Source organism: Saccostrea cucullata, unplaced genomic scaffold (assembly GCF_032062105.1).
Source record: "Saccostrea cucullata isolate Sc308-1 unplaced genomic scaffold, CSIRO_AGI_Scuc_v1 ctg645, whole genome shotgun sequence".
NCBI lineage: Eukaryota > Metazoa > Mollusca > Bivalvia > Ostreida > Ostreidae > Saccostrea > Saccostrea cuccullata.
Window position 1 is genome coordinate 252,531 of NW_026931035.1, and position 14,193 is coordinate 266,723.

The 14,193-nt window shown below is 34.3% G+C and overlaps 2 protein-coding genes across 3 annotated transcripts; both read left to right on the plus strand.

Annotated features, from left to right (window-relative positions):
• The first annotated feature begins 877 nt into the window (after window positions 1-877).
• On the plus strand, window positions 878-8,749 carry LOC134231156 (C1q-related factor-like). 2 transcript variants are annotated; one of them, XM_062713078.1, is made up of 5 exons: window positions 878-1,181; window positions 1,341-1,560; window positions 2,127-2,390; window positions 3,644-3,864; window positions 8,293-8,749. In XM_062713078.1, exons 3-5 carry the CDS (start codon window positions 2,135-2,137, stop codon window positions 8,584-8,586), a joined length of 771 nt encoding a protein of 256 aa, XP_062569062.1. In that variant the 5' UTR covers window positions 878-1,181; window positions 1,341-1,560; window positions 2,127-2,134; the 3' UTR covers window positions 8,587-8,749. The 2 variants fall into 2 exon arrangements, with proteins under 2 accessions (XP_062569062.1, XP_062569061.1); XM_062713077.1 differs by having other exon boundaries at window positions 878-1,425.
• A 1,765-nt stretch (window positions 8,750-10,514) lies between these two features.
• LOC134231137 (carbohydrate sulfotransferase 4-like) lies at window positions 10,515-13,909 on the plus strand. The gene is made up of 3 exons (XM_062713054.1): window positions 10,515-10,632; window positions 11,978-12,173; window positions 12,317-13,909. Exons 1-3 carry the CDS (start codon window positions 10,524-10,526, stop codon window positions 13,089-13,091), a joined length of 1,080 nt encoding a protein of 359 aa, XP_062569038.1. The 5' UTR covers window positions 10,515-10,523; the 3' UTR covers window positions 13,092-13,909.
• The last annotated feature ends 284 nt before the right edge of the window (window positions 13,910-14,193 follow it).

Consider the following 14,193-nt stretch of genomic DNA (forward strand, 5'->3'; position numbering starts at 1 on the left):
GACACATCTGTTTCATATTTGGATATTTTATTTGAAAAAAGAGGTCATGGTAATTCAAATACCAAGCTCTATGACAAACGAGATGACTTTAACTTTTCAATCGTCAACTTTCTTTGCGTACGCAGCAATTTACCTTCATCGCTTGCATGCATGGTTTATATCTCTCTGTTGATTCGATACGCCAGAGAATGTTCTACGTATGAACAATTTTTAAAACGGGGCAGGTTATTGACCAATAAGTCGATGAAACAAGAACACTAACAGTCTCGTTTAATTAAAGTCATCGTTTCGTAAGTTCTATGGTCGATACGTTGACCGTGTCAGCAAATACAATTTATCATTTAGTCAAATGCTGCCTAACGTTTTTCATATATATTGTTAGGACATTATATATACACACTCAATTGTCGACGGATTTTCCCGTTATTTCCCAATCATGACAAGGAGCACAATGTGTGACCGGTCGGCAGGGGATGCTCAATGGTACCTGATCCCACCTCTGATGTTTTAGAGGTCCGTGTTTAATAAAGTTTTGAGCTTGAATACTGTTATTCGTCTCCAAATATTTCATTGATAAAACAAAAAGGACGATATACCTAAAAAGAAGAAGTATCTTCGTCCTTATTCGCATCTAGAACAACTAGACTACATGTATGACTTTTGTAATATTGCTGTATCTAAGTATTTACTTGAGAATTGGGTAAGGGCAGATATTTTTAAAAATTCGATGATGGTTCTTTAATATATCAAAAGTATTTTAAACTTCCGAAAAATATTACAAGATAAGTTACATGTCGATGAATCAAGTAGAATGATACAGTATAATGTACATCTTCAAAATGTTGTCCAACTCCTTCTACAAGTCTTCTATCATGATGACTGCTACATGTACATTTTGTGATCGACAGCAACTGACAGATAATTCCCCGAAAGCTTTCTGCAAATGTTCCTAGATGTATACGTTTTGTGTGCTCCTGACACAACGGGCTACTTTTGAATATGATTTTGTAAGGTTGTATAGAAAACTAAGTTTTATTCACACTGTATGCGAGCAATTATATCTTGTTATTTAATAAACATCAATATGTGTTACAAAAATTGTAAATAGACTGCCTGTTTTTAGTTTTTTCTCTATATTACCAAAATGTTCGGCTATTCAACGCCTCTTTAGACTTTTATGAGTAAGTTTGTATGGAATCATTTAATCGAAGAACATAACATCTCGGATCCTTGAATGACCAGGGTATTTTCTCAGGTTTTCCCCATTTCTGGGGGAACTGATTTAGTGTCAGCTTGTTAAACTTAATATGGCTATTTAGCTCACTTTGATCTGCTTTCAGGTTCTGGGATGGAATGAAGCGAATCGATCTCTGGATAAAGTGTTCTCTGCAATTTCTGAATAAACGTCAGAAAATTTTGTCGATGGTTAGTGAGTTAATGATGTTACATAGATTTTTCTGTAAGTGTTTGGGGTAATAAATAATCATTTGGAGTTTGTTTAATTGAACTTTTGTCGGAGCGGCAAAAGTTTGCAAAAAAGATCTTGGAGTTTGTAAACAGGTAAGAATATTTTTATACCTTTTTCTTAGGTTGAGGCATTTTGTATGCCTATATTGTTAAAAAGTTTATTAGAGCGCATTTTTAAAAATAATTTCATTTTTATTTATATTTTGTATATTTCTAAAAGATTTCTGAATTATGTATTTTTTTTTACTTTCTAAATGTGTATCAAAATTTACATTATTTGTGATTATGTTTCTATTCGTTAATTAAAATATTTTTGACAATTAGTTTTCAAAAAATCACCTTCTTCTGAACAGGTAATTGTTTTGGAGGAGCATAATTGAAAGAAAAAGAACGATAAAGGAATTGGATGAAATATTTCGACTGTTTTGTTTATCTTTTATGCTGCGACAATTTGGTTTTCTCTATTGAGACTTAATCAGAGAACGACATAACCGTCATCACCTAAATAGTCTTTATGGGTTTTGTGTAAAATCATTCTTCAGTGTTTCCGTCAACGGTACATTAACACGAATGTAATTTACTGAAGTCAGTGGCTACAATTTTATTAAATCCTTTCTAGTAAGATTTGTTTGTCACATCTTTTTCTTTTTATTTCAAAGATTCTGTCATGAAGAGAGAACTTCGAACACTCCTTTTTGGACTGGTGTATGCTATTTTTGTTGAAGCAAAAATTAGAAATGGACAAAAATCGCGATTAAGAAACCAAGGTTCGTGTCAGTTGGAGGTTACTTGTGATGGGGGGGTGAGCCTCCCACTTCGACTTCCCATGAGAGGCCCGAGGGGTCCCCCTGGTGCCCCCGGAGTTAAAGGGGACAGGGGCGAGAAAGGAGAAAGGGGCGAACCAGGGGTGCCCGGAAAGTCAGGTAAAAATAGTTTCATGTAATAGTTCGGATTTATTTTGCAAAATGATCATCGTTGATTAAAAGTTTAACGCAATCAGCGTATACTTTACGGTATTTCAAAACTTGTGCTTGCTTTCTAGGATATAGTTGTCTTCATACAGAGGTATACAATTCTTGATCTTTCTTTTTATTTTCTGGTATGACCCAAAAAGGGGATTTACCGGGGTAATTTTTCCAAAAAAAAAAATAAGATTAAGGATTTGATTCCTGAATAAAACGTGTTCTAGTTACTTCGATGTGTTTCATATATCCTTTCACAGAAGTAAACAAGGGGAAAAAGAATGAAAACCATACTTACTTCGCTGTTTTATTAAAATACTTTATACCCGTAAATCTGGAATTTTTTAATGTAGATAAATTTTTAGCAAATTTGCGCGTGCATCGCATTCGCAAAAATATTTTTCTTAAAAATAAATCAACATGTAAAGATTTTTTTTTCTGAAAGCTGGTGTCTATTTTTAACTCAGTGAATAGGCATCAGTAAGCACTGGTCATTTTTAAAAAGAAACCTGAGTGTTTATACTACTGTAACTACAAGCTAATTATCCGCGCGTGTAAATTGCCCTCATTATATGCATTATTGTGTGATGTTATGTCCCTTTTAATTATTTTGCCAAGAAAGAGAGACCGGTTATTTTATATAACCATGTATCAACAAGGGCGATAACTCGAACTCAGTGCATTTACTAGAGAGTTCCAAATGTAAACACGGCGTGTAAATTTTAGGAGAGAAAAAAAAACAAACGTTGAGAAAATAAGTTATATTTTTGTCTTTATTTGGATTATATTTTAGGTTAAAAGGCATACACAACCTCTAAACGGTTTGTTATTATTAATTTAGAAGTCATTTCAGTATAAATCCTTTTGTATTTTTATCTTCAAAATTGTTTCGGAGCGATTCTGCAATTTCTTGCCACGTTGCGAGTATATTGGTGTTATTCTAACTGTGCATACTAATTCAAAACATAAACTGATATGAACATTTTAATAATTAGTGATTTTTATTTTTAGCGCCAGTGACAATTCGCAAAATTTTGAAGCGTAAAGATTAATCAACAGCTCTTTGACCCAAATTTGCAAAAATAAATCGACGTAAAAATTTCCAGATTTACGGTATATACTAAATAACCAATTTATATGACAAAATTACAGAAGTTTTGTGGGTTTTTTTCTTCTGTCTTAAAGACTCGAAACCTCTGATATTTCAATTTTAGGTAATGTCATGTCAGAAAAGAGAGAACGTCTAGAGAGGGTAGCTTTTTTCACTGGTCTTAATGATAATATAAATGGGCTACAAGCTGACGAGGATGCCAGGTTTGACAGTGTGATTACAAACATTGGCGGCTGTTATAACTCGGAGACTGGTCGGTTCCGGGCACCAGTTGACGGAGTGTACCAGTTTAATATCGCAGTAGCAGCACAGGGAAAGCACAAGGTAATATCTGTATCTAAACGGACAGGAAAGACCTCAACATTCTAATATTTGGAATGCGATATTTTTTGTCTGTTAAAAATTTATTGATGTACATTCGGTATTTGGTGAATGAACGGTAAGTGGGAGATTGAAGACGATTGACAAAAAGGCGTGGGTAGTGTGAGGGAGAGAATGAGGATGACACAAATAAAGAGGACTGAAGGTAATGGGAGGAAGAAGGACTCAGCTTTTCCCATTCTCATTCATATTTGATATTTTAAAAAAAAATCTTTTTCAACTTTATGAAATTAATGTTATTCGTAAAATGAAACATATGGAGATGACGAACAGTATTCAAGATCAAAGGTCCTTAAAACAATACAAAACAGGAGAAGAGCAAACACGGACCCCCGAAACATCAGAGGTAGGATCAGGTGCCATAGAAGAGTGAGCATCCCCTGCCGACCGGTCACAACCGCCGTGTGCTCCTTGTCATAATTGGGAAAATAACGGAAAAGTCCGTCGCCAGTGTATAAATAATAGACTAGCAATTAGTATGAAAAACGTCAGTCAGAATTTGACTGAATGATAAATTGTATTTGCTTACAAGGTCATTGTATCGACAATAGAAGTGTCGAAATGATGACTTTAAACGAGACTGCTGATATTCTTGTTTTATCAACTTAATTGTTAACTTGTTTGTCAATAATTTACCTCGTTTGAGAAATTGTTCATACGTAGAGCATGCTCTTGCGAATCGAATCAACTGAGAGATATAAACTCCGTATGTATGGTGATGAAGGTATATTGCTGCATAAGTAAGGGAAGTTGACGATTGAAAAGTGAAAGTCAGATCATGTTTATCTTAGAGTTTGGTTGTTAGATTACTATGGAACGCCGTCACTGCCTTATAGCAGAACACTGCGATTGCATTGCGTCAACCTTCCATTACATTATGTCAACTCTTTATGACATTTACTCACACTGGTATTGCATTGTGTCAACTTTCCTCTACATTATGTCAACTCTTTATGACATTAACCCACACTAGTATTGCATTGTGTCAACCTTCCATTTTATTATATCAACTCTTTATGACATTAACCCACACTACTATTGCATTGTCTTAACCTTCCATTACATTATGTCAACTCTTTATGACATTAACCCACACTAGTATTGCATTGTGTCAACCTTCCATTATATTATATCAACTCTTTATGACATAAACCCACACTACTATTGCATTGTGTGAACCTTCCATTACATTATGTCAACTCTTTATGACATTAACCCACACTACTATTGCATTGTGTCAACCTTCCATTATATTATATCAACTCTTTATGACATAAACCCACACTACTATTGCATTGTGTGAACCTTCCATTACATTATGTCAACTCTTTATGACATTAACCCACACTACTATTGCATTGTCTTAACCTTCCATTACAGTATGTCATCTCTTTGTGACATTTATTAGCACTACTATTGCATTATCTCAACTTTCCTTTACATTAGGTCAACTCTTTATGACATTTACACACACTACTGTTACATTGCGACAACTTTCTTTTACATTATGTTAACTTCTTTATGACATTTACTAACACTTCAATTATATTGCGTCAAACTTTCACTGCATTATATCAGCTCTTTGTGACATTATGTCAAAAGATTTTTACGTGGTGTTAAGATACATTTATATAATTTCAAATCGGTATTACATTACGTGCACTCTCTACTATTTGGTCTGAGTAGTTCATTACCTGATGTGAATTTATCTTAATTTGATATCAAGTCGCTATAATACGATGTCAGAATTTCATTACATGATGTCAAAAAATTGTCACATGTGGTCAATTCTTTTACTACATTATGTTATCAATATGCTACATGACGACGTGAATCAATTTCATGATGTGAATTTGCCCTTACTTTTTAACAAATCGTTATTACGTTATGTCATTGTGTCTTTACATTGTGTCAAAAATGCTCAGCCTCTTGTCAGAATACATGTATCTTAGGCTATTTCATATTGATCTGCTGTGGAAAGCTCATGTTATACTGTGCGCACTCTTCTACATTATGTCGATTCACTATTACGTTATGCGAACACGGGTATCCTCGGCCTTTATATGCGCATAACGTATTTTCCGCGTTCCGCAGGCACTAAAAATGGCGGGAAAGAAAACAGTCGTAGAAGAAATTCTCGGCGATTTGGGAATGGCATATTTAAATGAAAACGTAAAGCGACAAATGATTGACAATCTTGAAACGTGCAGCGCAAGGCCTTCACACTGCGACTGTGAATTAATTCTAATGGCGTTTACTTTAATCTGATAATTAAATAAATCAAATATTATGAGTCGAGCAGCATTTTTTTTTATTTACATATTGAATTGTTTTTTTTTTTTTTTTTTTTTTTAATAGAAGTCTTAAACTTCTTATCTTATTAAGAACATTGTCATATGCTTTTTATCAGTCTCTACCTCTCCTTTCTATTTTTAAAAGTGTTTAACACACAGTATAACAAACGTGCAACGGTGGGTTGGGGGTTGGGGGCAGGAATCCCGTCCTTCCATCTTTAGTGACCAAAATATACATAAGATTAATAAATTTATTGGTTTACTTTGTAGGACATTGCTTAAGATTAGCTGAATTAAGTTGAAAACTTTTTTCTATAAAACTATAAAGCCTAAGGGCTTCTTCCCCCCTTGGTCTCCAACCATATACCGTCCCCCTTCCTTGTGCAAGATTCCCATATCCGCCACTGATATGTGCCCATGCATGCTTGCTAAGGCATATTCAACTGATTTAGACTGATATATAGATTTTTGTAATAGAATTCTGGCACTGGAATTGTTGAAAAAATTACTAATTCCAGTGACGTAGCATCTTTTTTGAAAGGGGAGCCGAGGTCAGCCAGAAAAAAAATCTACTCGAAACAAAAAAAGTCCTAATTTTTTTCCAAGTATACTACATTACCCGTAGTGGACTATACTTCAAGAAAAAGTGGGGATGGGGCTGTGCTTTCCATGAACACTACATTTTCTATAGTAAAGTTATATGTGGGAAAAGAGGGGGGTGGGCTGATATTATGTGCCTGAAATTCGTCCTAATCAATGAAGAGCCCCCCCCCCCTTCTCTTACCAGTCATTAAAACATGGTCGTCAACATTCATTATATACCAGATATACAGCTTTGAGATAATGAAAATGTATTTTTACATCAGGTAATGAACTTTTGGAATCAATATGATGAAGAGTTAACACAATATAAAGATGTTTTTAAATCACATTAGAAAAGGTTGACATAACGTAATTATATATCCACATCACGGAATGGAGTTTTGACATAATGTAATAAAGTGTTGATATAATATAAAGTTATGTTCACATTATGTTATACACTTTTTACACCGCGTAATAAAGCACTGACATGAAGGTAAGATGTGTTCACCTCACATAATGATGCTCCCGACGTATAATAAAGATAAATCCATATCACGTAATAATGATTTGATATAACAGAAATATACACTCTCAAAAAGGAATGGATTTTTGACTTCATGTAATGATAAGTTTAATTATAAAACACAATTTGCTTGACGCAATGCGATTTTGACCTCGCATATTAAAGAAATGAAATGATGTAAAGAAACATTCATTTCAAGTAATAAAGTTTTAACACAATGTAAACACATAATCACTTAACCAAATGGATTTTTTACTTCAAGTTATGAAGTGCTGACATAATAAAAGAATGTATTTACTTCATGTAATGCAGTATTGACATGATGTTATGATATTTTCACATCATATCATAAAAAATGGCATAACGTAAAGATATGTTCACATCACGTAATGATAAATTGACATAATAAATGCATAGTTGTATGCTATAAGGCAGTGATGGCGTTCCATAGATTACTATTAACGTCCTTTCAAGTAAAATATCCAAATATGTGTCAGACTCTGTGGATCTTTTATCTCAAGCTCACCAGGATATATCGTATCGACATAAGAATGGGAATTACCATTGTTAATTGACAATACGTCGCCGACATATTTACATGTCAAGTTGAAGGCTGTAGCAAGTGTTTTCTTATTTCACGCATAAGATTTTGCACAAATTCTGCTTCATGTGAATTCAGAAATAGGTCTGCTAATAATGGAGTGCAGTTGGTACCCATGGGAATTCCAATAGATTGTTGGAAGACCTGGTCTCCAAAAAGAATAGATATTGTCAGTCAGAAACTCAAGCATCTCAGTTTTTTATGTCAACTTTAGTGTACTTGTTGTGTACTATCAGAATGTTTTTATTGTCAATAAAAAAAAACTCAAGCATCTTTTTTATGTCAACTGTAGAGTATGTGTGTGTACAATCAGAATATTTTTTTTTACAAACAAGGAAAATTGAACAAAATAAAATTCTCAACTTTAGGCAGCTGTGGATCTGGTGACGTCACATCCTCTATTATTACCACTAAACAGAACACAGCCAGTGCCACTGGTACTGAAGCTAGGGAAAGACTCGACACAACTTCCGCGGGAACAAATGATTATGAGAGTGTGGGCGGAGAGTCTACCACTGTGGTCAACAGCAACCAACACCGCCATATTGAGTTTGCGCCGAGGGCAACAAGTCTGGCTGCGCATACTCAAACGAGCCTCCTTTCTCCATGGTTATATGTATTCTTCTTTCTCTGGGACTTTGTTATTTTCAACTGAGGTGTAAATCAGATATTGCATATTTATCATGCAATTACATTCTAGATATTTTAAAATGTACGATTTAAGTTTTTCTTAGTTCTTTTTTCATTTTAATTCAAAGGCATGGCATCTTATTTCATTCGTTTGTCATACAATTTATGTTAGTTGACCTAATTGTCTATAGTCAATAAAACATCCAAATATGAAACAGATATGGCAGACTCTATGCTTTCTTTTATTTCAAGTTCACTTGGGTATATCAAGACGAAGTAGACATATAAATGAAAGTAATCATAGTCATTAATTGATAAAACGTCGTTGACATATATTTGAATGTCGAGCAAGGCCACAGCGTGTTTTCTTCTTCTCATGAAATTTTTTAAATTCATGGGAATATGAAAACAAATTGGCTTAAAAGGAGTAAAACTAATGACAATCGAAGTTTCCAACAGTTTTTCCGAAGACCTGGTTCGGGTTTCAGATTGCTAGAAGAACTGATCACCAAAGACTAAAAAATATTGTCATGGAGCTTTTAATATCAACCTCAGAGTATTCCTAAAATTAGGGAAATCTTTAACGATGTAGTTTTGCTGATGACTAATGAAAAGGTTTGAAAATTTCCAAGTTCCATTTTATTGAAGAAGCAGTTGTGTGTGATGTCAAAGAGCCTAGCTTTTTCATTTTTCTCGAGGAATGGTTGCTTGAAGCGTAGAAAAATCGTCTGCTTTGGAAAATTGGTGACTTTAATTTTCTTAGAGTTTTAGAAGTTTTTGTATCCACATCTGATTTACACAACTTCTAGAATATGCTGTAGTGGAGTACTTCCTTACAATGCAATATTTGTGTGATGAGTAGAGACATAGCTTGGTAGAACATTTGCTTGACCCTGCAATGTAAAGAATTTTAAGAAGTTTAGGAATCCAATATACGTAAAGAAGTTCAAACTCAGCTTGGTTGACTTGAATATAAAAAAAATTAAACACTGCTATGTAATTTTTAAAAAAAGCGGTCCTGGAAAGTGAACTATAATGGTATGCAGGATTTTTAAACGTAAAATTACAGCCAAGATCCTATTAGATACAGTAATGATAATGAGCCTTTCAAACAAAGACGATATTGTCACAAGCATTAAGCCTGCCTGCTAGAACTTTACCATATTGTTCTAAATGAAGTCCTTCTAATTCGTTCATCACCTCCATTTGAGTGAACATCATCTCGACATAATAATTATATAAAGATCTTATACCCTGATAGGTACCTCCATGATTTAAAATATTCCAGGGTGATATTATGACAGTTTTTATCTCTGTGCCTTTGTCATATTAAAATCACTTCACAGATAAGGGTAGAAGCGTGCATTAAATGTGATTAATTTTAATAATTCGGGAAAAGTTTCTAAATCCATAAAAAAGATAAGAGTACGCTCAAGATATATAGGACCACGTTACAAAGAAAGTTACAGAGAAATTCTCCACAGATATATCATTATATTTGTACCTAAAAAGAAAAGATTTGCGCCAGATAATCTTGGAAGAAATTAAAGTATAAATTTGCGCATGTTCTTACAATATATAAAACCCAATAAATTGATTTTCAACGATGACAAAGGTACGGTTCTCGTTAAATCGGCTTAGGAAGGTATCTTCTGTAACATGCGGTCCCGTACTTATTGACCACCGACTCCTTATCTTAATGCACCGTGCACCATGCTGGTGAGTACATTTAATATTTACTTTATAAATTTAAAGTACAATTCTGCCTTTATTTAAACTTTGAAAAAAGAACAATTTTTAATTATGACATCAATTAAAATTGTTTACGAAATTTGACTTTTCTCCATTTCCTCGCCTCACGAAACTGATTTCTAAGAACATTTTTACGTGTCAACGATATTGCATTAACTTAAGAATTTTCATTTCAAACTTTTTCACATGACACCATCTTCAAATTAATACGAAATATATGCGTGGTTTTAACTTTCAGAGATTTATGAAGTCAGTTCTCCTACTCTGTGCTGTAATACTGATCGTGGTCCTGTTTATAGAAGTATATAAACAATTGCCTTTTGACCGTAAGTGTGGATTTATCAATACTTTGTCGTCCTTTGGTGCACCACTAACACCTGTAAGATAACGTTTTCAATAGAACCTGTCCTTCGAACTGTATATATACCTTCACAAATCCAGTGTATGTATGGCATATTGTCTAAATGTCAATCGCTTACGCAACTTCCATCTGAGCCTTAAACACGTAGAAAGATTTTTAATTAAGTTCAGTTTTACTTGCATTTCATTCGAACGCACTTTCATTTAATTTTTATGCGCCCGAATTTACTCGGGGCGTATATTGTTTTTGTCCTGTCTGTCTGTTTGTTGTCAACTTTAACCTTCGCCATAACTTTTGAACCGTGAGAGATAGAGACTTCATATGGTATGCATAGTTTACTAATTAAGCACGTTCAACTGACACCAACATCGATGACCTTGTGACCTTGACTGTGACATATATGCTAAAAACAGCTTTTTCGAACTTTTGCCATTACTTTTGAACCGTAGGAGATATAGTCTTCATATTTGGTATGCATACTCCGATAATTAAACTCTTTCAAATAACTCCAAGGTCAAAGATCTTGTGACCTTGACTGTGACCTACATACCAAAAATACCTTTTTCGAACTTTCGTCATAACTTTTGGACAATAGGAGATGGAGACTTTATGTTTGGTATGCATACTCCCAACTAATTAAGTGCTTTCAAATAACACCTAGGACAATGATCGTGTGACCTTGACAGTGACCCCATATGCTAAAAATTGTTTTTTAGAACTTTGTTGCCGCCGGACGCATAGTGTTTCACAAACACATCTTGTTTAATATATTTTCTTTTTATCTAAATCGCAATCTTCCCTAGCCAAGAGTTTCTGATCCGCTACCTAAGGGTTTCTGAGGAGAGTATTAGTCCAGAATCCCTTGGTTAGCCAAGATGGAGTAGATAAAGATATCTAAAGTGAAAGTGAATTCCAAAAAGCTAAACTTAATTGTAGCAAATACTAGTAGTATCCTCTGGTACATGTACCTTGCAAAAATGCCTGGAATCCCTGGACATTCCTTAATTTGTGAGGAAATTTGTTAGTTAAAGTGACAATACTTCAATGAAAAATTCTTGAAAAAAAATTTTACACTGTGTATTTTTGATGAACTTTTCGTATGATCTTGATTCAAATACCCAATTTAAAGAAGTTCTCGAAGACAGATCATGATCAAAATGGCCACCCTTATAATTCGAGCAAATTTCGATTTGTCCAGTCTCCATCGTTTTGTCATTTATCTCTGTATTAAAGTTTAATACCTGTCAGTTGACAAATATGGCAGTTTACTCTTCATAGGGTATAAACGTGTTTTTTCCCTTTTTTCATAGAATATGCCGTTTTTAGTCCTCGCCCAGGGAAACGGTTGGTTCTGGTGTTGACCTACCTTCGTAGCGGATCGACATTGACCGGGGATATTCTTCAGCAATCTCCGAAAGCATTTTACCTGTACGAACCCTTGAAACTCCATAAATCCAAAATATTTCTGGACGGCCAAGCATGCGAAACAGCCATGATGAACTGTTCGTGGGTACATCGTAACTACAAATATTTTAATTTAGTTTAATGAAAAGGCTCTGCAGACTTAACCAATATGTTGAAGCATTTGAATTTTGAAGCAAACACATCGAATTAACTTAATTTAAAGTGGTAATTTTTACTTATTTCAGGCACTTTAACACTAGTAAAATTGTAGAAGTTTTTGGCGATCTCTTCCGCTGTCGTCTGCAAACACACAAACAGAATATTCTTGGTTCGCGGAAGCACAGTTTGGCGGTAATGAGTGCAATTCCTTACTGTAGATCCAGACCAGGCTTTGACACGTGTATGAAGAAGGTACAGACAATTTGTCACCAGTCTCAGTCAGTTATTGTCAAAACTATCCGTCTGTCTATGGAATTTGTCCCGCGTCTTTTGTTGAAGTTCCCGGATCTTCGTGTTATTCACTTACTGAGAGATCCTCGTGGAACTATGGACTCCAGAAGACGTGGCGGATTTCTTAGAAAAACGAAAATCGGATCGAGTGCTAAATGGCTGTGTGAACGAATCCAGAAAGACGCAGAATATTCAAAAGCTCTGCAAAGACGGTTTCCCAACCGGATTATAACAGTGCTATACGAGGAGATAGCCGGGAATCCAATAGCAATGTCAAATAAATTATATAGATATCTGAATTTAGAGTTCAGTGATAGATTTGACGAATGGATTTTTAATCACACTTCCGCAGGGAACCCTAATAATTCCTTTTACGGAACGATTCGCTCAAACTCTACTCTTACATCACAATCATGGAGAAAGAGATTGAAATTAAGGGACGTAAAACTGATAGAGGAAGAGTGTAAGAATGTGCTTAATTTACTCGGGTTCAGAAAGGTTGCTGATGAGGAGGATTTGAGAAATATGGACAAGAGTTTAAGAATTCGTAGTTTACAAATGTTGGTATAAGTGTTTTGGAGTTAACCTGGATCGTATTTCTGCCGATTTTGTAATTACCAAAGACAGTCATCAAGAATGAATGCTGATATGCAGCTTTAGAGTCTAAAGGCATGGTCAAGATATTTTACTAATATTTCTCGACAAAACAATTAAAAAATAAAAGACATTGGGGAAGAGGAGTACGAGTTGCTGACTCATTCTAAAACGCCAAAATTCTGGAAATGAGAACAATACATAAGATTTTGAAGTCAAATCAGTTGATAAAATGGGGGAAACCATGAATTGCTGTATATGATGTTTAGCCTACATATCAAGAGAAAATAATTAATTAATTCAACTCGCATGAATATTCACAACTTGAAGTGACATGTAGCCACTCGGTAAATTCAAAATTTACAATACAACAGAAATTAATGTGTTGATAAATCTGTTAATATTATCACAGACATTTAGCGGTTGAAACCTTCCTTTTCATTAATAAAAATATTATCCCCATACTATAATAAGGCGGATTCTCACCAAACTTGCCTCAAAACAACCAAATAAGGCCAAAATAAAATTATAGTTTGTTTGGAATTGCCTCCCGCCTCATTGAAATGCCCCCTCCTGAAAAAATTTTATTGACCAAAAGTAGGAAGATTTTTTTTTATTTAATCAATTTTTTTTTTTTGCCCATTACATGTATCACATGCACCATACAAAACACTGAAATAAAGTGTCAGATCTATGTAAAATTAGGTTTTCAATAAAAAAAAAATAATTTCCCTCCCTCCCTCCTGGGTCTGAAACCCTTCAGGCAGCAATTCCAAACAAACAATTTTTTAAGGATGGCCTAAGAATCAAAATTTTATAGAAGTGTGTAGGAAATATAATGAATTTGAGATCAGACTTTAGTATTAAGTATGTGAATGTTTTTATTAAAGGACACAGACACAAATCTGAAGTTAATATTTTCTAATTTCTGTATATATCATGACTTCTATGTTGCTGTAGCAATTCACATGGGAATATTATAAAGTTTATTTTATCCGGAAATTATTGAAACTACGAATTTGGGATGCGTTTGATTGGCACATCCTTGAACTTTCAAAAAGTGAACTTTACCCTTAAT